The 25,822-nt window shown below is 48.8% G+C and overlaps 9 protein-coding genes across 9 annotated transcripts; 4 read left to right on the top strand and 5 right to left on the bottom strand.

The window, feature by feature from the left end:
• Positions 1-1,422: 1,422 nt before the first annotated feature.
• N7473_012246 (uncharacterized protein) lies at positions 1,423-1,761 on the bottom strand (the record flags this gene model as incomplete). Its single annotated transcript, XM_057158185.1, has 1 exon — positions 1,423-1,761. The coding sequence occupies one exon, from the start codon at positions 1,759-1,761 to the stop codon at positions 1,423-1,425; it is 339 nt and encodes a 112-aa protein (XP_057004035.1).
• A 2,650-nt stretch (positions 1,762-4,411) lies between these two features.
• N7473_012245 (uncharacterized protein) lies at positions 4,412-4,910 on the top strand (the record flags this gene model as incomplete). Its single annotated transcript, XM_057158184.1, has 2 exons — positions 4,412-4,725; positions 4,784-4,910. The coding sequence occupies 2 exons, from the start codon at positions 4,412-4,414 to the stop codon at positions 4,908-4,910; spliced, it is 441 nt and encodes a 146-aa protein (XP_057004034.1).
• A 190-nt stretch (positions 4,911-5,100) lies between these two features.
• On the bottom strand, positions 5,101-8,024 carry N7473_012244 (potassium transporter). The gene is made up of 10 exons (XM_057158183.1): positions 7,739-8,024; positions 7,435-7,669; positions 7,227-7,371; positions 7,093-7,138; positions 6,870-7,038; positions 6,638-6,804; positions 6,534-6,585; positions 6,318-6,473; positions 6,123-6,269; positions 5,101-6,070 (listed from the first exon to the last, which is right to left on the bottom strand). The coding sequence occupies exons 1-10, from the start codon at positions 7,975-7,977 to the stop codon at positions 5,138-5,140; spliced, it is 2,289 nt and encodes a 762-aa protein (XP_057004033.1). The 5' UTR covers positions 7,978-8,024; the 3' UTR covers positions 5,101-5,137.
• Positions 8,025-9,795: 1,771 nt separating this feature from the next.
• On the bottom strand, positions 9,796-11,768 carry afeA (adenylate-forming enzyme AfeA; the record flags this gene model as incomplete). The annotated part of the gene is made up of 3 exons (XM_057158182.1): positions 9,796-10,201; positions 10,263-11,392; positions 11,499-11,768. 3 exons carry the CDS (start codon positions 11,766-11,768, stop codon positions 9,796-9,798), a joined length of 1,806 nt encoding a protein of 601 aa, XP_057004032.1.
• A 3,066-nt stretch (positions 11,769-14,834) lies between these two features.
• On the top strand, positions 14,835-16,361 carry N7473_012242 (integral membrane protein TmpA; the record flags this gene model as incomplete). The annotated part of the gene is made up of 1 exon (XM_057158181.1): positions 14,835-16,361. One exon carries the CDS (start codon positions 14,835-14,837, stop codon positions 16,359-16,361), a length of 1,527 nt encoding a protein of 508 aa, XP_057004031.1.
• Positions 16,362-18,659: 2,298 nt separating this feature from the next.
• N7473_012241 (FAD-dependent oxidoreductase) lies at positions 18,660-19,987 on the top strand (the record flags this gene model as incomplete). The annotated part of the gene is made up of 2 exons (XM_057158180.1): positions 18,660-18,677; positions 18,737-19,987. The coding sequence occupies 2 exons, from the start codon at positions 18,660-18,662 to the stop codon at positions 19,985-19,987; spliced, it is 1,269 nt and encodes a 422-aa protein (XP_057004030.1).
• Positions 19,988-20,678: 691 nt separating this feature from the next.
• N7473_012240 (Major facilitator superfamily domain general substrate transporter) lies at positions 20,679-22,128 on the top strand (the record flags this gene model as incomplete). Its single annotated transcript, XM_057158179.1, has 3 exons — positions 20,679-20,872; positions 20,934-21,307; positions 21,368-22,128. The coding sequence occupies 3 exons, from the start codon at positions 20,679-20,681 to the stop codon at positions 22,126-22,128; spliced, it is 1,329 nt and encodes a 442-aa protein (XP_057004029.1).
• Positions 22,129-22,336: 208 nt separating this feature from the next.
• N7473_012239 (uncharacterized protein) lies at positions 22,337-22,873 on the bottom strand. Its single transcript, XM_057158178.1, has 2 exons — positions 22,569-22,873; positions 22,337-22,494 (listed from the first exon to the last, which is right to left on the bottom strand). The coding sequence occupies exons 1-2, from the start codon at positions 22,771-22,773 to the stop codon at positions 22,418-22,420; spliced, it is 282 nt and encodes a 93-aa protein (XP_057004028.1). The 5' UTR covers positions 22,774-22,873; the 3' UTR covers positions 22,337-22,417.
• Positions 22,874-24,121: 1,248 nt separating this feature from the next.
• Positions 24,122-25,744, bottom strand: N7473_012238 (alpha-arrestin; the record flags this gene model as incomplete). The annotated part of the gene is made up of 1 exon (XM_057158177.1): positions 24,122-25,744. The coding sequence occupies one exon, from the start codon at positions 25,742-25,744 to the stop codon at positions 24,122-24,124; it is 1,623 nt and encodes a 540-aa protein (XP_057004027.1).
• Positions 25,745-25,822: the final 78 nt, after the last annotated feature.

Raw genomic sequence — 25,822 nt, 5'->3', positions numbered from 1 at the left:
ATAAGCCGGTCTATTGCATAAGCAGACCAAAAAACTCTGCGGCGAATTTGGACCTCTTGTGAGAACTCTGGGAACAAGGGCCTTGGGCTCATATTCCGATAAATGAAGATTGCTAATAACGCACTGCCGCATCGTCGCCGCCACCATGGTAATGATCATTTGGGAAGACGGGGAGTGAAGGGCATGTAGTGTCATGAGAAGGTGCGCTTGAACGTGGAGAACAGGATCTGGATGTGTAAAAACAAAAGTAAGGTATTTTATCGCCGTGTTATAGAGGATCTAGATTGTCAGTAATTGTAATTTAGAAATTCCCCTTGCACAAACTTACCTGTGAGGTTGCGATGTCATTCTGAGATACCTGTGGGGTTAAGAGAATGCTGACAGCCTGGACCTGAGACTCAAGTTAGCATCCTTTAAAGGTACAACGGCCCTCACTCCTTTGACCATACCATTGTTACGAAGAAGTCCTTCCATCTGTATTTCTGATTTGGTATCGGTTGCTCCTTAGGACGAGCTTTCCATGTCTCGTACCATTCCAAAAAAGTGCTAACATGAAGGAAGGGATATCGAGGATTGACTCTTTCCAGATAAATCTTGATGAGCGTATCCTCAACATGTTTTGGAAGCCGAATAAAATGATCTGGACTTAGCAACTGGGTTGCAATGTTGGGAGACAAATGGACATGACTCAAGGCACGATCTCCTGGAGGAGAGATCCCACATGGGGCCCCCTTAGTAAGGGTCGCTAGAATACTGGTAAGGAGGCTCGTATGGCCGCATTGATCGCCGGGGATTGACGATGTAATGAGGCCGGTGGTATAAAGGGGAGAAGAAAAAGTGATTCCGGAGGTTGAAGTGCAGCTTGGAACCACAAGGTGCTGAGCGTGTTGAGTTTCAAGCGCAAGATTCGCCTCGTCGAACGCATGAGTGTGCGAGGAATCTAGCTCGGCATCCAGAAGTCGCACGGAATTCCGTACTGGCTCAGATTCATTTCTCTCGGGGTTTCTGTCTACGTCATCCAACACGGTTGAATCATCGATTGGGGCAGACTGGATGACCACCCGTTGCTGTGAATTGGAGGTCTCGATTTGGTGGGTCTGTGATAATTGAGCCTCAAGTTCGGCGATCCTTTCTTCAAGAGATCGAGTATATCTGCAAACATTAACATTGAACTGAAGGATCCCCATACTGATGAAGACGACTCACTCGGAACTGATTTGAAACTTTCGAGCGACAGGCTCACTGGCGATACATTCTGCATGATGGTTTTAGCTATGTACTATGTCTTTGTGGTATGAACCTCTATTCGAACCTTGATTGGCTGTGATGCAATTGTTGCATGGCCGTGTGTCACCACACTAGTAAATTTTTAGCTCTTTGAATTGCAGCCAATTGTGATCAGGCCAACATACCTTCTGTTTTCTAGAGCGGCATCTTTGGCAGGATAATGTCTTTTGCCTCTTCCGTGGAAACTCGGTGCTCTCGTCTGTCGGACTCATTGTTCAATGCCATGCGGTCTCTTGAATTTCGGAGTTTGATGTCCGTCGGAATAAAGTCGCCGACGCTGAAAGTGGGCAAAATCCCGAAATCGGGTCGGAAGGTGCGGCGGCCGAAAAGACGTAAAGCAAACACGTCATCTGGCACAGTGACAGGAATCCTTAGACCACTGCTTCTGGATTGTTGTAATTCAGCTAGAAGATTCGGAAGTGGAGTATCGAGAATCAAAATTTCATTCTTGAGACCATGGATGCGATTTCCCATCCTGTTTTACCTAAATGTAGCCTAATTTTGCCTGAATGCCTTGACATCAGAGACGACGCTTGAGATAGTCACTAGTCACATGACCTTCGCTGCTCACCGTATTGTCCTGCCCCACACTATCGTCTCCATACGGCAGGTGCTGCCCACATCAACACCAACCTCATGTATGCTTTACTATCCATAGATCAATCCAGCTACTTTTCTTCCATCGTCTTGACCCCGATTTTTCTGTGCCTGCATCTCCCGTATCCTCTTCATCATACATCTGTCCGGTTACACTCAAGTGACTCTAAACCACTGTGCTTCTGGTAGCTGTGTTTACCTTACATGGCCACTCTGAAAGGTACGGGCTCACAGCGACCAGCACTCAAAATTGGAAAAAGGAGAAATGGAACCATTGAAATGGGTTGCTCTTGCTGCCCACCAAATTCAACTCTGGCTGGAGCTTTGTCTACAACACATTTGCTGTGCTCCTAGCCCCCGGAGCATTCGTGAAAGTCAGGATCCCTCCTGAATTCGCCGGTCTGGGTGAGCTCGTTAGCGCATTGCCGGTCAAAATCGCTGCATTGCTCCTGACATGGACCAAGATATAGTTCGGACAACAGGCTTTTGGAGTCGATCGAATCATTCGTTTGAAAGATGTAGACCTTAGCAAAGACTAACATTCTTACCAGCGGAGCAGAAGCAGATTAATGAGGGAATACTATTCTTGCACAATATTGTATGACAAAGCCTAGTCTCAAACAAGAGTAATCTTCTAGACTGCCTATGGAGTAGATTATATTACAGTATGATTCAGAACTGGACCTCTGACAATGACGGCGTTCTTCAAGGCCACATCGAATCCGATTCCAACCAGCGATACTCGTGCGGGCTAGGGTTTGAATACTATAGCTTAAGCCTAAAGAGCCAATGCCTCTTTCTCTGAGCTGCAGCGTTATTAAAACAGTACTTGGCTTTTCTACACCTCGGAAAAGGGTGATGGCTACAGGATCACTTCACAAGGACTATGCTAGACCTAAAATTGCCTGAGTAAAGGGTCTGATTTGAACGGTTATATACACATGAAACTCAACCTTTGGCCCAATCTAAGTATCAGAACCCCAGTTGGTGCTTGGTGTCAATATGACGCTGGAGGGTATCTCGTCGCATTGGCCCCTTGCCCCCGTTTGCGGAAAATTTGCATCGAGGATAAGGACAATAGACCATAATGTTCCCTGTGGACACTTGATACTTGTGTACTGATTGCATATGTCGCCTGAGGTCCTTAGGGGTCGCGAACCTGGCACTGCATGTGTTCACTGTACACTGGCAGGGACGTGTGTGTGTTTTCATGTGCTTGCTTTTAGATTATTAGGATCAATTTGGGGGCAGGAAAAAGTATTGGTAATAGTGAAGAACTTACTTCAGCTCTCCACGACTCGAGAAGTTCTTTGAGCAGTGTTCACACTGTGGAGAAGACACATTGTCTGCCGTTGGAGGTGATTTAAGCCGTTCAGATCGCGTTGAGGCAAAGCTTGAGTCGAAAACATGATCCTCTTCTTCAACTTGCTTATCTTGAGAATATTCGTCTCGTTGTTGTAAAGTGAATGGCTGCTGATGTTGCTCTCTGTCATGCGTTGCGGCAATAGGAAACTGGGGTTGGGACGTTGACCTCGAAAATGCACGTGGACCAGTGTCGTCCAACACGTGAAGCCACGCGGGGTTGAGATGTCCAGAATCGAGAAGCTGTTCGTGTAATTGTTGTTCAAGATGATTGGACTCTCGGTCGGTGACTTTTGGTGGGGCCTCTGGTATGTGTCTTTCCGCGAGAAAAGGATAGAGCGAGAAACTTCACCCTTTTAAACAACCCCTAGTATACAGATTGACCACAAACGGGATGACTTAGAGAGATGAGTTGATACTCAGGGTCCCAATACAAACAACAAAGGGCAGAATAATCTTTTCAATAAAAAAAATGAAGGATATAATCAAAACAAAGATTCAAAGTCACAAAAAATGAATGGCAGTGGCAACGGGTGAAGAAAAGAGCGAAGATGACAGGCCCAAGGCCCGCGAGAAGAAAAAAGAGAAAAGGACAAGACGAGATAGAATTGTCAGGCTTAATAGTTTTCGAGCGCCATACTAAAAATGATCAGCTAGTCCCGAGTATAGACACCCCACTTTAGGGTAGCCTTTACCTCAAGATGGTCCCAGCCAGGAGAGGGGCCGTGCGAGGGGGGCCGCAAAATCCAGTGTTCTGATTGGCAAGGGTCGACAATATCGCAAATCGTTTGAACTACTGAGCTGGAATGTTACTATCCGCCAACAAATATCAATTGGGAAAAGTTATGAATCGGGCATCGATAGAGCCGATCAGAAGGGGGCCTCAAAATGAAAAATTTTAATTGAACCATCGGCCCTGCAAGATACCAGATCAGTTGACATACATCGACATTAGAATATGCAGATGGCTGTCATTGTCTGTCCAGCCTACAACAAGACTCTCCCATCAGGAGCAACATGGGTTGGAGAATGGATAGTAAGAATGCACAGGAAGTCGATCAAATTACTCGAAGAGCATTATAAGAAGATCATTCCCCTCGAGCAGAAATGTTTCTTATGATCATCCAAAAGACAAGTACAACGACCAAGAAACCGGACTATAACAATGTCTTCCATTTTTTGCTGCTCTTCTCCATCTCCGTACCGGCCAGCCCATCTAACGCACGAGGCCAAGTTCTCCCCATTCATCGCTTGGGCCAAAGGAACTGGATCATCTCCCTCGGCTGTTTCCGCTTCGTTCTTCCAGGGTCCGGATAAAATGCCACCGTACGCAATCCAGTTTGTTCGACAAATCAATTTTGGTGCCATCGAGGCCAAGAAGTACTTTGTTCCGTACTCCGAAGCACCTGGGGGTCGGGTGGATTTTGTGGAGGTTACCGAGCAAGATTTGATCGCTTGGAATTTCCAGAAGCTCAATTCGTAAGTGCCATAAGTAGCTGATCTATATCAAGATACATAGCAAGCTTATCAAACATAGATATAAGAATTTCAAGTGCACTGCGCACAACAAGTTCTTCGAGATCAATCTGTACCAGAAGGACCCGGTTAACCAGCACCACTGGCGATTGAATATTGCTCGCCCAGCTAGTGAGATTGATCTTTAGAGCACTCTACGGAGGAAAGTCCGGGGGCTTTAACTGTGAGGGAGGAGATGCAATAAAAAACTCGCTGGCTATGGTCAAATTTCTCAACTCAGAGTATAGGCAATAACACATGCTCTGCTTGCTTGCTTGGTTTTGACCGATGGAAGAAGTTCAGATTGATGAAGGAGTGATATTTTTATGCAATATTGTACCGCAATATGTAGTCTGAACGGCCACTGAAACGTGGCTTACATTTCTTTCACAAAGCCCACCTCCACCACCCTGTCAGTCTCCACATTTAAGTGTTGAACTTTAGTCCGACTGGCATCTCGCATCCACAAGAATGCCCAGAGGAAGAAGCGACGAACAATATTCGTCTTCGCCGGAATCTTCAATTGCTCTTTCCCCACGATGTAGATCACCTGAGACTTCCAAGCCCGATGGAGTGCATCTAATCTTTCTATATTGCTCTCTGGTGCTCCCGAATTCTTTTGGGAGGTCAAGAAACTCCGAACCAGATCAAGTACTAAGATTCCAAGATCAGGTGTGACTATCTCGTCTGTGTATCCGTGACGAACTATAAGCCTGTAGCAATTCGGAATGGCTTGCTTATTGGGACCGGCGCCGTATGTGTAGCAACGACTAACTGCATACCGTTCGTCTGGAGCGACGATAGGCATAGATAGCGGTCGCAGATGAAGGAACACGGTCACCTCGGGTGCCGCGCTGAACTTTTGTAGGAAGTGAAGGAAGACCGTCGGCGTGTTAGAAGAGCTGCCAGATTTGTCGAAAAATATTCCCAGACCGTTGATAGTGGCAATGGCAGAATTCTCGGACCCGTTCCGGAGGGCGAGCTTGTTTTCTTTCAACGCGGTTGTTTTGGATAGAGGTGTGTTATCGGACTCTTCTGCTTTCCACTGCTCCTCTTTCCCATACCGCCAGAGGACAAAAATACAGGTCAGTACAACAGCTATCACCAAAGTAAACCATGCACCATGGGGAACCTTGCTCAAGGCGGCTGAGAGGAACATTCCATCCCAGAGCGCGAAAATGAGGAACACAGGAAGGACCACGTATATTGGTAGCCTCCACACAATGAGTGCGACGACTGTCACCATGCAGGTCGTGAGGAAGGAGACAAGTATGACACAGGCTCCATAGGCTTCGCCGAGGGCAGTGGTCTGTAGCAATGTTAGCGAGATGGAAATGAAGCACAGTCAAGGGGGGACATACATTATTGTAGACGGCTGTGACAATGATGCTTCCAATCATCATAAGCCAATTGGCGAGAGGAATGTATACTTGCCCATGGAAAGTCTTTGAAGTGTGGTAGACTTTCACTTGAGGGAAGTACGATAACTTCATAATTTGGGAAAGCAACTTGAGGATATTAATTACCTGCTCAGAAGGTTAGGGTTTTTGACATACTTGAAACGATCCAGTGACGACGGCCTGGCTTGCAACGATACACGCGAGGATTGCCACCACGAGACTTGGATATAGCATACCAGGCGGGACAGTGAGGTAGAATGGATTAGCGTATGCGCTGGGCACTCGGCTAATGTAAGCGCCTTGGCCAATGTACTAGTCAAGATCAGTCAAAATCTTCATTTGTGATGTGTATATCAAGTTTTACGAACTTACCGACAGCAGAAGACATGGATAGACAAAACAGAGCCACGAGATTCGGATTGCCCTGGATGAATTGTCAGTAAATAAGGCAAGCCACCCTGAGAGCATACACTTACCGTTGGCTAAATGCTCCAAGATCTGCAAACAATGTCTCAACACCGGTGAATGCAAGCAAAATTCCTCCCAATTGTAACCATCCATCCTTTCCATTGCGCATCAAGAAAGAGCCCGCAAAGTAGGGAGAGAAGGCTTTGAGCACGGACGAATCATACATGACCAGATTCTGGAATAGAAATGAGAGATCAGTCTTGCCCATTGAAATTTTTGAATGTCTCACTTCTCACTTACATAAATTCCAAATGAGAAATTAAAGGCCATCCACAGTATCACAATTGGAGCAAAGGTGTTCGCAATCTTGCTGGTTCCAAAAGGTTGGATGGCAAAAACGAGGACGAGAATTGCGCACGACACACCAACGACGGTGGAGGAAGAGATATTCGGGTTCACAACAGTAATCCTAGAAAGACTCAGCTTGTGTGGGTGTAATTTGTTACTTTCGGCCCAGACTTACCCTTGAATTGCGCCAAGAATAGACTGTGCAGGGGTTAAAACTCCATCTAAAATGCGGTGTTAGTTACTTGATCACCCACAGAATAGTCAGGGAATGGTACTTGCCTGCAAGAAGAAGTGACACTCCAAATGCACCGACAATTTTTAATGCCCATTTGATGAATGCACTTTGCTCCATAAACTTGCGAGTCATCAGATTCGGCTTTTGCAGATCGTTTGTATTATGCCGCTGCATTTTAAGGAGATTGGTGTGGCGAGGGTCGTGTCGAACGAGTCTAGCCTAAGCATGGTTTAACAATGTCAGTCAAATGATCAAGTGAGGTTGCTGTAGTGTATCACTTACATATCGTGACAAAAGTGAGTATATAGCGAATGTTCCTCCTTCACCCTCATCATCTGCATGAAGCACTATGCAAACATATTTGATTGTGACCATGATGGTGAGTGCCCAGATGACAAATGACACAGCTCCCAGGATATCCTCATAGCTCGGTTCGCTGCTGAAAGTAGACGAGTAGACATATAGAGGGCTTGTTCCGATGTCGCCATAGATGACACCTAGTGACTGATAAGCGAGCCTATACAGGGAGAATTTCTGAGTTAGCGTTGAAGAGAGGAGCGAACTGTGGGATTATGGAGTCATCTACCATGCCAGTGTCCATCCTTTGAATACCTGCTTCTTGTGGAAGTCTCTCTCCTCCACTTCTGGCGCTTCCAAGACAGATGCGACCTCCAGGTCAACCTCTTTAGTATCTGTAACCTTTTCTCCATGGATTGAAATTTTGCGCTGAAGTAAACGGGAAGAAAAAACGCCTCCTGCGCTGGATGTGGGATGGATATCCATCATGCGATCCTCTGGCGGTTCATCTTCGGTACTGGTAGACATGATGGGTATTTCTTGAGTCTGTTCAGTCTGGTGTCCTTGATATGAATAACTGAATCCCTACTTAATGTTTTGGGAGCAACACAGTATTTAAGCTTAGCTACCAATTGCTCTTTTGAGCTGCATGACTATCATTCTTATCTCTATCCAAAGCCTATAGTAATGCCTGTCAAAAAAAACGTGGGAATGAGCCAATTAGATTGGGCATTTCGACTATGGTATGAGATTAGGGAAACATGAATAAGAGGATCTAGAAAAATACCGCATACAGAGAGATAGTTTCTTAATACGGAAGGTCACCCTATGGACTCTAAGCTGACTGAACCACTTCAAATAATGCCTCTCCTTAGAGCCCATAACAAAGGAAGAAAAATGTCAATATCGACAAGTAGAAATTTTCGTCGACCGATGCCTTAACAATGAGCAAGAGAATGAGGGACTCGCCTTCGATACAGAAGGAGCTCAAGATGCCATTATGGCGAAGTTCTACGGGACAAGTAGCCTGACATGCGGGAGAAATTTTGTATATACGAGGCATTTATATTCTCCACACAACCATATCGCGCGGGGGAGGAAGAGGCTGACGCCACACTTTGGCCTATCGCTGAAATTTTATGGAGTGAAGTAATGATCATTGTCATATCAACGATATCTATTTCTATGATATGAATCGCGTTTGAGTCTTATTCTTACTCGAATGCTTTGACAATTGATTCTTTCTGGATACCTGGAATCACAGGCAGCAGGATCCCAGCCACCTTGATGACTAATTAGCATAAACGCCTCCCCCATGTCACCTGACACTCGTAAACAAGTCACAGTTCACTCGTCAATCATCGATTGGCCAGCCGGCAACTAAATACTAAATACTGGAGGAGTCTGAAAATATTCGAAGTACATAATATACGGTGTGCCCTGAGGTGCTTGAAACCCAAGCAGAACTTTTGTTTTGCGATGGAGAAGCTTCTTGGCGCCGGTGTGACAAAAGGCATTCATCTTCGATGATTTGAACTGCAAGGGTCAGCTAGTCCAGAACGAGTTCTTTCCCATTCACCACCTGACCATTGGCTTGAGATAATTTGCGAATACCAATATAGCCCTTGTGCAACATTGAGCCTCCCTATTATAGCGAGACGCAAGGGCACGATTCGGACGACTTTCCATATCTAACCCAGGGCGAAGGTTAGAAAATTGATCAGGTGCTGAGGTGAGGAGAACCTGGCTCCTGGATCTCGGAACCATGGCCGTGGGGAAGGTTACACACGATTTCGATCTCGGCGGATCAGCCCCGAACAGGGCCGCGTGGAGAGGCACGTCGTCATGGAGGGTGCGGTGTGCGAAAGGCTTATATTTGCTTATTCGTCTCCACCTTTTTCATGCATGCATTATTGGGTAACTATCGTGTGGCTGGAACTTGGAAGAGCGGTAAGAATCCGTGATGTAACGACTAAATAATTGCTTTTGAAATGGTTTTTATGATTCATGTTTATGATTTCGAAAATCGATTATCGTGTGCGTAAATATCGTTAAAGAACATGTCAAAACGAAGTGCCCACCCGGCCATGCTGAAGAAAAACAAAAGATGGACCCCAGTAGATAGCCCCATCGTCAACAAATGAGTGCCAGACATCGAAAGATGGTAATAGAAATGTGTCAAAAAAGCCGTCCGAAAGAAACAAAAATAGAGGACTGAATCTGAAAAACGCCAGCTTCGAAAACGCAACGCCCGTTGCCACGATAACACCAGGGTCAAACATGAAAACAATAAAGCGAATATCCGACCATTTCACAATAGACTGCCTCGTCAAATAACCAGACATTTCACGCAACACCAACGGGGGGAACATCGGCACTCGAGGGCAGTGCGTGACCCACCGCCGAGGTTCCCCCAGTTTCAAAGCGTTGGAGTAGAGACGCAACCATCTCCCGGTAGTCATTCATCTGGGAGAGCTTGAATCGCTGGATCTTGCCACTGGCCGTTCGGGGAATCTCTTCCACGAAGACCACACCACCATCCAGCGACTTGTAACTGGCCAGATGTTGACGGGCGTAATTGTATACTTCTTCCGCACTCAAGCGGCTCACGGATGGGTCGCGCGATCGCACTACAAATGCTCGTGGGACTTCGGTACTGCCATCCTTCAAGTTCACACCGGTGACAGCGACATCTGCAATTCCGGGATGCTGAAGCAGGACACCCTCGATTTCAGCTGGAGCGACTTGCCATCTGCGAAGATAGTCAGTATATCTGAGGAGTAATTATTATGGGATGAATAGCTCGAACTTACCCTCGCACTTTGATGAGTTCCTTGGTCCGTCCAACGATAAAATAATGGCCTTGCTTCATAAAGGCCACATCGCCAGTGCGGTACCAACCCTGTGCCTCCTTCGCATCCGTACGGCCCTTGTATGCCAAAAGCAAGCCGGGACCCCGCACGTAGAGTTCCCCCGCACGTTCATCACTCCGGACAATGTTGCCGTCATGATCAATCAGGCGTACCTCGTATCCTCTCAAGCAAGTTCCAATACTGCCGGGGTCTCCATGCTGACCATATCGGGTCTGGAAAGCAACACCGACCTCCGTCATACCCCACAGCTGGCATGCATAGGCCATTGGGTGGAGACGGCTTCGGAATTGCACGATTGACGGACCGTCGATGGGAGCTCCCGCGACCCCCACGTAGCGCAGTGACGCCAGATATTCCGAGACAGGCAACGTGCAGCGATTGATAGTGTGAATTATCGCCGGGACCAGATAAGTCTCGGAGATCTGGAATCGGTGGACTGTCGCCAGGAATTGCTTTGTCTCAAAACGTGACAAAACAAAGAGCGGGTGGCCATAGCGCACAGGGAAAAGATGAGTCCACAATGCGCCGAAGAGATGGAACATGGGAAGCGACATCAATCGGCTGACGGGGTAAGGCACATCATACTGGATCGATCGATGATGCGACACGATAGCATGGTGAGACAGAATGGCCGCCTTGGGTAAACCTCCAGTCCCGGAAGTCGAGAACATGGCTGCTGGGGTGTTCTGCGCCGACATGGGATCCGTGAACATCACCCAGTCACTTTCACCATAGCAAAGCATATTGGCGAAGTTGAGGTGTCGTCCATTATCGCCGCCGGCCTTGGCGAAGAAATCCGTGCCAGCCGAATATCCTAGTTCGTACCACAAGAACAATTGGGCGCAATGGTCGACAGCACGGTCATCGACCACGCAAATCTGCTCTGGAGAGATTCCACGGGTTACAGCAACCTCTTGGACTGTTTTCAATGCGTCGCGAGTTGTAAGGATCAATTTGGGTTCGGCAAGGCCAACGATATGGTCCAATTCCTGTTGTTGGCTGCGAGGGTTCGAGCCCATGTACACGCCTCCAGCGCCGATGATACCGAAGAAGAGGGCAGGGTATAAGATCTATGCGATACGAAACCAGGCCGAGTCAGCATTGCATAATCTCCGAATCGGTGTTTTTGGTTCTCGACCAGTCCACATGACCAGACAGTCGTATAGTCTCGCTTACACTATTGCCCAAATGCAGCAAGACACAATCTCCCTGTTGCACATTATGCGCTTTGAAACCAGCAATCAAAGTTCGAACTAATTGTCGGAATTGTGTCGCGGTAAAAGATCGAGAAGGATCCTCGGCATCGATAAATAAAGGTTGGTTCGGATTATAGGGCGTCGAACCGCAAAAAGTAAAGGTCAAAAGGTCCGTATGTAAATCCTGATGCAGCAGAGGGTCTGAGGCCGTACCGGCTGCGACAGACATGTTGGGATTCCAATATCCCATTTTGAATGATTGAAACAGATTTCAGGAGGTCACCAATAAAGGCCTTATATATGTGGAAATGAAGTAGTAGTTGTAGAAAGTAGGGTATAAAAGGGTTGAAAGGAAGCCAGCACCGAACCTAGTGGGGTGCCAACTGAGAGGGATCCCTGCCATGGGGTTTTATATTAGACAGGGATATGATAGCGGAGCCCAATTCCAACTAGACACAATTTGACACAATTTGATTTCCTGAAGCAAGCGCGATCCTTCGACAATTGGGGTGGAGGGCTGATTTGGAATACTTCGTGCTGACCTAAGCGGGTCCTGGGTCACTTCCAGTCTTCCAAAAGATTCCAGCCAATCAGCTTCATCAGGGAGCTGTCAGCCGTTCTCTCTTCACTGGTCGTCTGTTCTATACTTTTGGAATTTGTCAAAGGTCCTTCTCCCAACTTCTAACTTCCCGAAAAGTCCACACACACTCATCTATCTCATGATGCCGAAGGATACTGAGTGATTTCTCATGATCATCAGACCATGAATGTGAAATCATAATTGTGAAGAAAGGGAGCAAGACACCATCCAAAATGGGTTGAGATGTCCGGACATCCGGATTCAGCAATATCGCAACAAAATATTACAAAAATCAGATCAACCTTCGCAAGTGTATGTGTCATTGGACGGGTGGACATGATCGCGAACAGGTCCGTCCGGTCCCACTTGAGCGGTTCGGCGCTAACCCGACAAGACTTGACACTAGTGGCGCAACACTCGCGCCACGGGCCCCTTTCTTCATTGATTTGATGGATCATCGCGCTGGCATGCTGGAAAAACCAGCTGAGCCACAAGCTCGGATCACCCAGTCCGATGGTTTCACACGATTCCAGCTGCTTCCTTACCGGGATCATTACATTTCTCTGACCCGAGGCTACGGGCCCGATGAGACCACTACTACATCCTACATACTGCTGCATTGATATTGCTACGTCGTACGAATCCCCATGGAGCCGAAGGGGCCGTGATCGAGGATCGCAGATCGCCAGGCAGCAGATCGCATGCCTGCAAATCCCCATAACCTAAACCCACACTTTCCAAAAATTGCGGCGAGCCTGCATGAGAAAAGACCGGCACATCGGTCGCTCGCTGCAGCCCTCCCTCGCTGCATCCACAGCCATTGGCCACTAGTTGAATCGGCATTACCCCTCTCTCCACGAGATGAGGCGGATCAGCGCTCTTCAGATCGCGCCAGACAGGGATTATTGACAGTGGCACCGGGGAGACTGCGGCCCAACTACTTTTTTGATGATGTAGAGCACAGCTGAATCCCGTCCTGTCTCCCACCAATGAGCATTTGTAAAAGCCTCGTTGTGCTGTTACCCCCACTCCATGTCATGGCGGCTTGACAATCTCAAACCAGGGTACCAGAGGGTGATCTTCCGTCCGCAGGATCCATGGGTCTCATGAGTCTCGAAGCTCCTCCGATAATATCTCTTTCCCTACCCCTTCAGTCGGTTGCAGGACATTCCAAAGGGCTTTCGGTCTGCCCGCAGTGGAGCATCTCTATGGTCAAAAGTCCCTAAGGTTTCTCCATTCCGTGTGACAACCCCAAATGTCGGCTGAGAATGAGACAAAAGTCTGTTTTTCTCAGATCTCGATCGACTAGCGATAAGGATGCGCCACACGGATGCAATGCGCCCTCCTTCCAGGCTCGTGGTGCAGCACGGGTTCCACTTTGGTTTCCTGGGATTGACGCCCTGTTTCCCATGATATTGGATTAACTCTGGTCGCATCGAATCTGGAAGGGTGCCGGGCTCCCCCGCTGCAAGGATCGACCGTACCGTGCAGGAAAAGAAAAATAGGTAACTTGCATTGCAGGGATGTGAGGCACATGAGAGGGGAAACAGCCTCGGTGACCAGGATCTGAAAGCCTTATTGTATCGTTTTCGTTTGATAATGACCATTATTATTTTCTTTGACGAGGACAAACAACCCCCCGCTTCCAAGGATCTGGCTCAGCCGGGCGAGGCTGGTTCATTGTGACCGGGATCGTCAAGGCAGCAAAGGCTCACCATGGGCATTATTGGGTCATCGTGCATACTAAGTCGATTCTAGCGAGGCTCGCTTGTATGCACAAGGCTCCATGTAGGAACGCGATACCGGTGGTGGCAACTTGCATGACAATAAAGCAAGATGTCCGTTGAGGCCGGGGCTTCGGTCGAAGATCCGGTCAAGCAGGAGTCGTGATTGGGTTACATCTCGTTGGGCGAACGATGGGGCTTCGTTGACATGGTTGCTCATTCCGGTCTATCCCGTATATCCCGTGCTTCTCGATGATAGTGTCCACATTCGACACTATCTCAGAGACAGCGGGTCTCATTGTGACCCCATCCGGACGTCAAGGCCGTTCGTCCGGTGGTCAAGGGCGAGTTCAGAGACCAGTCGAGGAGGCCAGCATGCGCATTCATTGGCAATGGTTCATTCCCACTAGTTTTGACCGGCGATGTGAGCCGGCATGATGGTGTCATACACTGCTGAACTTTGTGAGCCAGGATGAACTATCCTATCCGCAAGGGGAAGGACCACCGAGATAGTTGCCCAACTTCGAGGATCATCCGGTGACCGGATATTGATCTTTCTGCAGGTGGGCCAGGATTGATTGGAACCAAAGGGCATTGCAGGGGGGTTGAAAGGGATTGAGGATGTAGACCGAGGCGGGACAATGAAAGTGGCCAGGATGATGATAAAGATGATAGGACCAACAGGACCAAAGAAAGCGAAGCATCCAGGCCGTGGAGAACATTTTCCCATAGCCATCTCGCAACTCTCTCAGTCCAGGAGCGGGGATATCACAGCTGAACAGCATCTCCACTATCCACACACTTGTTCACTAGCACAGAAGTGGCTGAATATCATAATCCTTCCATTCCTTCGTTTCCGTCCCTGCCTGTCCCCTCATGATCCACATACTGGCTTGCTTGTGATCTTCCATGAGGCCTCACCCTAGTCAAATTGACAACTCCTCGCCCGTTCTTGCATTCAGTCATCTTTCGAATCCATTCTAGCAAGTATTACTTGCAACACCTCCACGCCATGTCGGTCTCGGAGAAAACCCCCATCACTATTCCTAAGCCCGCGGTGACAAAGATGGTGACCACCTCAAGGAGTCCTAGTGAGGTGACCCTCACCGATGGCGATAACAGCCACATGCTCGAAAAGGTCCTTTCCAAGGAGATGGGATCTATCGGGACAGGCTCGCATCATACCATCGACCTCGAGGCACAGACCGTTAACGTTAATCCAAAGCGGTTTGCGTTCGTCCGATATGCCATCCTCACTCTGTATCGACGCCTCTTCACGCTAGTCTTCCTTGCCAACGCTGGCGTGTTCATCTGGATCATGTTGTCCAACCAGAAGCTCCTCGCCTTGGTCAATGCAACGGCTGCCAACTTGCTTGCATGCGGATTGGCCCGACAGCCACTTGTTGTCAACACTATATTCCGCGTTGTGTTGTCCGTGCCGCGGTCAGCACCTTTTGCTTTGCGCCGCATCGCTTCCAAGGTCTATCATTATGGTGGCGTGCATAGCGGCTGCGGCGTCGCGGCCCTAGTTTGGTACATAGGGTTCGTCGGAGTCATGTCGCATCAGTATTGGACGCCTCCCTCCGTTAGCGCTGCAACGGTCGTCAGCTTCTCAGCTGCTCCGGTAGCCTTAGCTTACATCATCCTCGTGCTGCTGCTGGCCATTATTGTAGTGGCTACCCCCACGTTTCGCATGAAATATCATGATTATTTTGAACTCACCCACCGTTTCTCAGGGTGGCTTATCGTGAGCTTGTTTGTGGCGCTTTTATTGGTCTTCGCGCATGAAATCAGCCAGGCACAGGGGCAGAAATTGGGTCTGTTCCTGGTCGAGCTGCCTGCATTCTGGTTCTTGATCTTAACGGTCGTTGCTATCATCCAGCCGTGGTTGATGCTGCGGAAAGTTCCGGTGCGTGCGGAGGTCCTGTCAACGCATGCAGTGCGGCTGCACTTTGACCACGCCGTTACCACCTTCGGCAAGGGTACTCAACTAGCCAAGCATCCTTTGCGCGATTGGCATGGATTTGCCACCTTCCCCGACCCTAGTCCAGCGGGAACGCGCGGAACACCGAGCTTCTCATGCCTGGTGTCCAAAGCTGGCGACTGGACTGCGGACACGATCAAGAACCCGCCCACCCATCTCTGGAAGCGGGGTGTGCTTCTCTATGGCTTTGCATATTCCATGCGGGTTTTCAAGAGGGTGATCGTGGTAACCACAGGATCAGGTATTGGCCCCTGTCTGTCCTTCCTTGGCGATGATAATCGCCCCGAGCTGCGTGTTATCTGGCAGACTCGCGCTCCGCTCAAGACGTACGGGCAGGGGGTGATTGGCCTCGTCCACCGAATGGATGATTGCCCAATTATTATGGATACCAACAAAATGGGACGAGTTGACATGGTCCCTATTGTGCATCGACAATTCGCAGAGTTCAACGCTGAAGCGGTGTGCGTGATCAGTAACCCCGGACTAACTCGCCGAATCGTGTATGAACTCGAAGCCCGCGGGGTCCCAGCATTTGGTCCAATTTTCGACTCATGAGTGCGTTTATGTTGTTTTTGTTGTTATGTCTGGTGATAGTTTATATGTGTTGAGACTTGTTTCTATTTCGGTCTGTTCATTCGTCGTTTTGCCTGCATTTCTGTTAGTGAATTTCCCCTCTTATACCCCCATGGAATCTCCCTGGCGTTTTTCGGTACATTTCTGGTTGTTTTCATGTTACCTGGAGTTCTCATTGTCCAGATCCTCTCTATTAGATGCTCTTTGGGCACTTCTCTGCCGTGAACACATCATCGTTGTCAAGGGTTGAGGGGAAAAGCGTGTGGTGGAAGGATTTGGAGTCCCTGTCACCAGCTGTCTTCCCCATTTTTGTCTGGTGGGAAATTTGTGGCCAGGGGTCGCTCGGACCCTGGGCTCAGGGCCGTGCAGCCAGGTGTGCAGTCAGGCATTTAGGCAACCCATGCAGGTAATGGAACAGACACCAAATTCCCGCAACCTTATGCACAAATTGTTCTTCGTACGTAGTGTGCTTCTTGGAATTCCAAATCGTATTGCTCCACTATGTTGTGGAGGCGGGTTGTAATTGGTCCGTGGTAGCACAGAGTGGGACCCCAATGTATTTGCAACCTGCCAAGAGTTGACGTTTTCGAGAAGGTCATTCAGAAGGAAAGGGGGAAGGAGTACGAGAAGCTCAATGTGCTTTTTGGAAATAACTAGAGCATCTCTGGATCCACGTCAGAACCTTCAACATAACCTGTCTTCCGATGATGTAGAATTATATTCCCAAATTGAATGATAAGCCCAGTCCGTCAAGGAGGGGCATGTGCATACGCGCAGAGGTGCAGCGAGAGGGCGGGCGGGACGTACCCCTCGTACATCGTTTATCTTTCTTGTAAAGAATATCAAGATCGTTATTAAAGCTAGGAAAATGTATCTTTCCCTACTTTGGCAATTTTCAAGGATTTTTGGGGGTTGTAAAGGTAGTACTATATTTGTTGCATGTGGCATTATGTTGGCATCAACAAAGTACCCGATTATAGCGAGGGTCGAGATGGGAGCATCGCTGCACGTGGTTGATATGGAAACGAAGGAGATAGAATATTGCCTCGTTAACAGAAGATTTAGTCATTTAGCAGGGTTTAGGAGATCTTGCCACTGGAATTTTGAAGATAGATTGGAGGGTATGCGTATAATTTCCCTCGGCTTTTTTGTTTGTGATCCATATTGCTGTCAATAGATCGGTGATCTATGTAGCCACATGGAACAGATCCATGAGGTACTGCCAGCCTATCAGTTATTAGCTCGTTGGCCGGCTATTGAGTCCCTAATGGTGTTACTGTATGGCAGTAAGTGATAGCACCAGTGTGGGGTACAATATGCACAGGAGACTGTGTGTGACAAATACCTCAACTGATGATCACGAGGCTGATGGTTGGGAAAAGAAAAAAAAGGGATGCCCACTAGCTGCCATTAAAAACCTCATTATTGTATAGAATATCCTGATTTCGAGACTGCAAACCGGGAGGGAGGGCTCATCAATTTACATATGAAAAAGGTTGAACGATCAGAACACGTCAAATTAGGAGTATATAGAGATCTATTCTACTGAATACTGTATGTAGCGTGCAGTTATAAGTTTGTAAGTATGACCTATCTAAGCATGGCATCGCGGAGACCCGAGGATGCTGTTTTGTGGTCGGTTAAGTGGAACAACACAAACGACTTTGCTTTAAATGCTTTGAAGGTTTAGGGGTCGCAATAATTACCCCAAAATTGCCCTGTATATCATCTTCTCAAATATCTCTGGTTGATTTCTCAGTCATCGATTTTCCCATGATAAACATGCAGGCCTTATGATCCTCTCTCTATACCTAACGTTGTAGCTCCCCCAACGCGCGGGGCTTATTTGTGAGATGGCCAAATCAAACCCCATGAAATAAGCGTGGCTCTGGTTCCCAAATATTTTATTGGCTTTAACGACGAGTAATGGAACGTTTGTTTGTTTCCTGAAGCTGTAAGAACGTGTCGAAACACTTCCCCAAACGGACTAGCCTCATCGCAGGATCACAACGCCACTCAGGCTAGATAACTGCAACTACTGAGGTACAAATACCATTTTAAGCTTGCATTGCTAAACATATAAGCTCAAAGCTTCTACAGTCGTGGTCGAAAGATTGCTGACTCGCCACCCCGCGGGCCTCCGCGGGCTGACATACCCAATCGGGCCATATCTTCGCGGAGTCTAAGGGCCCCTGGAACTATAAAGCGCGGATTCTCACTATCTGATATCCCAAAACCAAATTCAAATGTTCTGAATACTTGACTCCAAATCTATTCACGATGTCTCCAAGTCGAAAGGTACCTCATATCTCATGCACTCATCCAAAAAAATGTCACAAAGCTGACCCACTTCGCAGGCAATCATTATCGGCGCCGGTCCTGCAGGCCTTGCAGCTGCTTTGCGTCTGCACCAGCAAACAAACATCCAAGTCACAATTTACGAGTTACGTGCAGAGCCCACCACTCTGGGTGGAGCTGTTGGCATCCTGCCCAACGGCCTTCGTCTCCTGCACCGTCTAGGCGTCTACCAGAAAATCGCAACTCGCGGCTTCACCAGCTCGAACTTGACCTTGCATTCTATGCAGGGGCATATTGTTTTTCAACAAGACTTTGTCGGCTGGGCACGAGAGAGAACTGGTTTTGGGTACATGCGCATCAAACGCACGGATCTGGTGAATGTCTTGCTTGAGGCGGTGCAGGAAGCTAAGATCCCGATACGATTCAACAAGCGGCTGACGACGATCGAGGAGAGCGATACGGGTGTGCAGGTCACGTTCGAGGATGGATCAAGTGATACTGCCGACATGTTGTTTGGGTGTGATGGCATCCACTCGTTCGTGCGACGTACCTACGTCGACCCCATGAAGACCCTGGAGTACTCGGGCATGTCGGGTCTTGGATCTATCATTCCCACCAGCGTGCTATCACCCACGACGACCGCTCAGATTACTGGCCTGGATACCACGTTGACAGAAGATGGCATGCTTGCTGTGAACCCGTGTACAGCTGGGAAAGACGAAATGTTTTGTTTCTTCTCAAAGGAGGTCACGCTCCCGGAATCGGGGGATAGTCGTGACGGCTGGGAAGTACACAGGAAGGAAGAAGTCGATGGTTTTAAGTCTACTATGTTGGAGAGTCTTGAGAGTGCACAGGGTGAATGGGGAGCCGCTCTGAGGGAGGTTCTCAACAATATGTCCTCCGTCAACTTCTACCCAGTCTACAGATTGCCTCCCGGTGGAGTCTGGTCCAAGGGCCGGTGTCTTCTTGTCGGCGATGCTGCTCATGCAATGTCCCCACATGCTGGACAAGGTGTTTCGATGGCCCTTGAGGACGTCTTCTTGCTATCACGCTTGCTGGAGGACCCCAAACAACCGCTTGATAAGGTCTTTGATATCTATGATAGGATTCGCCGACCTCGCATCAATGAGATTTTCAAATTGGCTGCACAGAACGCTGGAGTGCGAAGGAAGACTGGTCCTTGGGGTTTGTGGCTCAAGGAAGTTCAATTTTCAATGGCGATGATTCTTTCGTCGGTCTTTGGTGCGGATAAGAGAGAATTGCGACAGGGCCATCTGGTGTACGATATTGATGAAGTGGGCTTGGTCTAGAATTGTTTCTTTTGCCTGGGCTTGTGGAATTATTTGGTAGAAGAGGCGTAGCTACAGCAGATAGAGCAGGTAACATAATACTAATCTCCAATCATTTGATCAACAATTATATTGTTAATCAAGCCTAAGGTAGTCAGAATACCTGGTTATTATGTGTTATTATGTGTCTCCCTTTGAATTACACTTGCCTATTCCGGCGTTAGTGCCCTTCGCGGCACCCAATAAGGCGTCCAAAATGTGACGACAGCTTGAACAGAATCATGAGAATTCAACGTAATATTGCCATCACCAATCAAATCTCCAATCATTCTAAAAATTAATTCCATAGAAATACCCGCTTCTCCTCGATCAAGACCTACGAGCGTCGCCAACCACGTAGCTCGTCAAAGCTTGACCCCAATAATCTTCGCCCCCAAATCCTCCAAAGTGGGGCTGAGGCCTGATGATAATATCAAAAATTCCCCCTGCCAACAACAACGATTCTACTTCAGTTAACTTATTAATTCAAGGCCTGTGTCATAAGGCCGAAAGCCCGAGGTCACAGCAGAAGGGTTCGCCTTGCATGATTGATAATCGATAAATCTGTCTGCCACGGAATGTTGGTTTATATCAGGTGCTATGCGCGCCTATATATGATGGCCATACCCAAGTATCCCAGGCCCCCTATTCCCGTCTCTGAAGGAATACCTTTATGATGTCTGAAGAGAAAGAGAGAGAGGCTGTCCTGAGCAATGCCTCCCCTCCGGTGACAGTAGCCAATTCTGATGGATCAGAAATTGAGAATCAAACACCCAATAAGCCCACAACACCTCCTCCGCCTCCCAATGGCGGTCTCACTGCCTGGCTCCAGGTGGCAGGGGCATTTTTCTTGTTTTTCAATTGCTGGTCAGTCACTAAACTCCCTACCACAACAACCTAGAAATCCAGCGCTAACAGAAAGGTTTAGGGGCGTAGTCAACACCTTCGGTGTCTACCAAAGCTATTACGAAGACACTCTGCTACCTAACTACTCAGCGTCTTCGATTTCATGGATCGGCACAGTCCAAGGATTCTTACTCTTGATGGCAGGAGTAGTCGTGGGGCCTATCTATGACAAAGGCCACCTCACGTCTCTTCTTGTTGTGGGCACGTTCCTAGTCGTGTTCGGTCTGATGATGACCTCGCTGGCGACGAAATACTATCAGGTATTCCTAGCGCATGGTATTACCACGGGACTTGGGTGTGCATGCTTGTTCCTGCCGAGTGTCGCTATTGTAGCGACTTATTTCACATCGCGGCGAGCGCTGGCGACTGGTATCACTGCCTCGGGCGGTAGTATTGGTGAGTTGATACGAAAAGAGAAGTCACTCTGATAGTATGGTGGCTAACTCGCATATCTAGGATCTGTGATCTACCCTATCATGTTTCATAAACTAATCAACCCCCTGGGCTTTGGCTGGACAACCCGAATCATCGCCTTCGTCGCTCTGGGGGGACTCATCTTCTCCATCGCCGTGATGAAACCCCGTCTCCCACCACCCAAGCAATCCCGATCCCTGCTCGACATGTCCGCTTTCAAAGATGTACCCTTCCTTATCTTCTGTATGGGTCTCTTCTTCTCCTTCGTCGGCTTATACTTCCCCTTCTTCTACCTCCCGACCTACTTCACCTCCTTCCTCCATTCCGATGGCAACATCGCATTCTACATTATCGCCATTCTGAACGGTGCCTCCGTCTTCGGACGAATCGCACCCGGGATCCTTGCCGATCACATCGGCTCCGTCAACACCGTTATTCCGATTAGCTTCAGCGCAGCCGTCCTAGCTTTTGCATGGATTGGAATCCGAAATGAGGCGGGTACTATCGTCTTCGCTATTCTGTATGGTTTTGCCTCGGGGGCGATCGTATCTCTACCGCCGACTATACTTGCCCGACTCACGTCGAATATGAGTATCTTGGGTACAAGGATGGGAATGTCTTTTACCTTTGCGGGACTGGGGTTGTTGATTGGGAATCCTATTGCGGGGGCGTTGCTGGATATAGAACGGCGGGTTTTCTGGAAGGGGCAGTTGTTTAGTGCTGTGATGGTTGTTGTTGGGACTGGACTGTTTGTGTGCTTGAGGGTTTTGAAGTGGAAGCAGGGTGAAGGGTGGAAGATTTGATCCTGGTGGGTGATAGATGATTTATAGAGCTGTATTATATTATTGAGCTTTTGAATACACGATAGACATTTGCATTCGATATTGGAGATAGATCGACAATTTCAAGACAATCTCACACCACATTATTTTCATCCTCAACCATAACATCAAACAAAATCGTGCAAATAGTAAACTTATTTCATCCCTGCCAACCACCCTCAAACCCCTCACCCGCCCCTTGACTCGACCGCCGCGCATGATCATATTTCTTCGAAGCAGCCCAATCCGCTCGCTCCTTCTCCTGTTGACTTTACCGACGCTTCTCCCGTTCTTCCACGCTCGGACGACGGAACCAGCCCAGGTTATGGTGATGAGCAGGTTTATTTCCTACGTCAGCCATGACACATCAGTACACCTATCTTCTAGCCTGAGCTCCAGCGACACAGGAAGGAAGTCCTTACCAGCTTGATCTTTACTCTCACCGGCCGCAGCCTCAACCTTGGACTCCTGCGGCTCGGGCTGCGACACAGCTGGGATTTGTGGTTCCACTGGCTCTTGCGGTTCCTGGGCTGGATTCACGAGAGAATCCTGGTTGACAGAGTCCTCAGAACTCTTCCGCTGATGGTGGTGGAAGGCATCGGATGCCCTGCGGAGGAGATTAGACATGATTATGAGATGATCAGTTGTACGTTCGATAAGTATCGTGAATATAGACGATATGTTTAGAATCCTTGGTAGATTCACGTATTCCAAACCAGCAACCTCCTATTATAAAACCTCGTCCAAAGGATGATGTCATATCGCCTGATGGAAGCTTAAAGCATCTCCTAGGAGTTAGGTGGTCATGCGACTACTCTCAAGCTCTGGGTCAGTATAATACAATGGTCTCCCATGGCCAATCATCAGCTGGTTCGAACTCGATGATGTTTTGAGTTTGAAAGTTACATTGCATCATCGGTGGAGAATTGTGGTCGGGAAGCCGGGTCGAGACCTCCGAGGTTTCCGGCCGAGTTTGTGAATAATGTCATTCATTTTAGTTCTTATTATTAAACTAAGGTTTCAGGAGAGTTTGGAGGGATATGTCACTTTTGGTTATTTGTATGCGCTTGTTGGGTCGGGTTCTTGGGTCGAACATATGAGTCAGTCAGTGTTCGTTCATGAATCAAGGTGGGAATCTCCATGACGATATGATCACTGTTGCCTAGTGGATATCCCGAGGATAGCGGCGATGGGGATCCACGGTGGGGTTGTTTGTTTGTTATGATAAGGCAATCTGGGATAGTATTGGTTTATTATTGTAGTTGAAGGCGCCAAGTGGTAGTTTATTCAACGCCAAGGGCCCACGCAGGAGATAACATGGGGCGCTGGTGAGTGTATCTCAACCACAGTCTAACTGGGTAAGAACAACTAAGTGTGGAAAGGACAAGCTTACAAGGTTACACAGTTTACAATTGTTGAAAAGATGGACCATTCAAGTCAATATATTAAGGTAGATATCAAGAGTAGAGAGCCCATTGGCAACATGGAAATCATGCGTTTCTAAGACATATGGGGAATAAGACTCGAAAATTGAGTACACAGAAACAAATAGAAGATAGATATGCACAGAAGAAGTGAAAGTGATGGGTATAATGCAGGGGTGGAACGAAACCCGTCCGTCCGAGCCAAGAGATGCACGCATGCAACCGAGCCGATTATGTTTTGCCGTTCAATCTTGATCCCATTGCGGACCAGATACCAGTTTTTTTGCTTTCGTTGAGAGATCCGCCGACGCCGTTGTATGAGAAAAAAATAAAGGAGATCATATGATGCGGAGACATTGTTCATGAATCATGAAATGCCCCCCGAGAAGTTGATTATCGTGAGATGAGGAATGAATAGAAAAAGAAATAAGAAGGTTGTGACAAGTCCGTGACTTTGGGATATCTTTCTTTTGGTCGTGGAGATCATAACGTCATGGCGGGAATGGTAAATGAGAAAAGAAGGCGAGGCGGGAATAGTAGTGTTGAAGGGTTTATTGGCGGGAAGAGTCCACTGAGGGAGCGCGCGAGGCAACGCGGGAGGTAGGCTCAGAGGGAGGCGGGGTCTGCTCAGTGACCAAGTCGTCAACTGTGAAGCGCATGCGGCCGCGGTTAGAGGTGGAGTTGGCAGTGGAGTTCGCGGAAGAGTGGGTTGAGTCACTGTCCAGACGCAGAGACTCCATGCGCTCCAGCTCGTCGTATTCGGGGAGAGGGAGGGGAGAGCCTTGGTAGTCCTCCATGACGCTGCGGGCGTCGTCCAGTCTGAAGTAGCCGGGAGGGCTGGCAGGGACGTCCTCGTAGACAGGAGGCATTTCCTCGTCCCAGCTGATACCGAGACCACTGCGCTCGGTGACGTGGAGGTTGAATTGCATGCGCAGGACACGAGCAGCGCCGGTGGGAGTGATCAAGCGGGTGTTGCGGTTGGGGCAGAACTCCTCGGCGACGATGAGCTCAATGACGAGGTTGTGCTTGACCTCGAGGCCACCGGGAGCCTCCATATCGCAGACCGGGTTGGTGGTGGGGTTGATGCTAGCATCGAATTGCATGGTGATTTCACCACCGGCAGTGTCAAAGTCGGTCTTCCAGCCGGTCTTCTCCTCGTTGTGGCCGATGATGCGGGTTTCCTGGTGCAGGACACCCTTGTTCTCGCCGCCAATCTTGTGGGCGTGCTTCTGGCAGGCAGTGGAGACGATCTTCTGGTGTTCCTCGATGCGCCACATCATCTTGCGCAGGCGCCAGCGAGTCTGGGTCTCGTCGCCCTTGTCCACCACGCCGCTCAGAGTCATTTCTACGGGGAAGCTTCCAATGGGGTGAACCACGGAAGGTAGGACGATCCGGCCAGTCAGGTTGGTAGGAGGGAAAATGCGAATAGAAGACTTATCGTTGCCGGGAATCAGGGCACGACGGACGTTGAGGGGCAGCTTCAGGTTAAATTCCTCGCCGATGGTGCTCTGGGCGTGAGCCAGCAGGAAATACTCCACTTGGCCTAGGGCGCCATTGCACGAGGCAGGCAAGTTACCAGGGAACAGGTAGCTGAAAGGGAAGTCGTGCTGGCCAGGCTTCAGGCGAAGGTTCTCCGTGAGGAAATTCCAGCGGGCCAGCTCCTCAGTGCGAGTAGCACAGCTAGGGCAGTGGCTGGAGACGGGCTTCTTGGTGGTGTTCTTCGAGATGAGGCGCACATCGAACTGGCTGAGGATGACCTCGCCGGCGCTCTCAGGGATAGTCACTCGCAGACGACCAGAGAACAGAGCACCAGTCGAGTTGCTTGGATTGCCATAGCAGACCAAAGGAGGAGACTCGACCAAGACCTCCAGCTTGGCGGAAGGCTTAGCCAGCTCCTCCTTGCCGAGGCGCTCCTTAGATCGGCCGGCGCGTCCCAGGCTGCGGCGCTTGTCCTTGCTGTGGTCTCGGTGGGGGTGGATCAGGTGGTCCATGTTGAAAGAGAGGCGACGCTCGGGAGAGCGGGCTCGGTCTGCGCGATGCGCCGGCTTCTTGGGGTGTGGGATCTCATTGACGGAGGTGGTCGATGACGAATTGGAGTGGATGGGAGTCGATGAGACAGATGAGTGCAGGGAGCCAGAGCCCCGAACAAAGTTGGGGATCAGACGGCCCGGCATTTTGAGAGTATCTGTTCTGATAATTGATGACGGTGTGAGTCAATAGAAGAGTGAGGTGGTAGTGATGAGCTGAAGAAG

This window comes from Penicillium subrubescens (genome assembly GCF_028828155.1).
Source record: "Penicillium subrubescens strain IBT 31985 chromosome Unknown utg000010l_segment0_segment0, whole genome shotgun sequence".
In the NCBI taxonomy this organism is placed as follows: Eukaryota; Fungi; Ascomycota; class Eurotiomycetes; order Eurotiales; family Aspergillaceae; genus Penicillium; species Penicillium subrubescens.
The sequence above is the reverse complement of the archived record's forward strand: the minus strand, read 5'-3'. Positions and strand labels throughout refer to the sequence as shown.

Coding starts and splice junctions, on each gene's coding strand:
- N7473_012239 (XM_057158178.1), bottom strand. CDS start 22,773: ATGTCTAATCTCCTCCGCAGGGCATCCGATGCCTTCCACCACCATCAG. Junction 22,495..22,568: donor TGAGAGTAAAGATCAAGCTG/GTAAGGACTTCC, acceptor TGGCTGACGTAG/GAAATAAACCTGCTCATCAC.
- N7473_012244 (XM_057158183.1), bottom strand. CDS start 7,977: ATGTCTACCAGTACCGAAGATGAACCGCCAGAGGATCGCATGATGGAT. Junction 7,039..7,092: donor ATTCTTGGCGCAATTCAAGG/GTAAGTCTGGGC, acceptor GAGTCTTTCTAG/GATTACTGTTGTGAACCCGA. Junction 6,270..6,317: donor TCGTCACTGGATCGTTTCAA/GTATGTCAAAAA, acceptor AATATCCTCAAG/TTGCTTTCCCAAATTATGAA.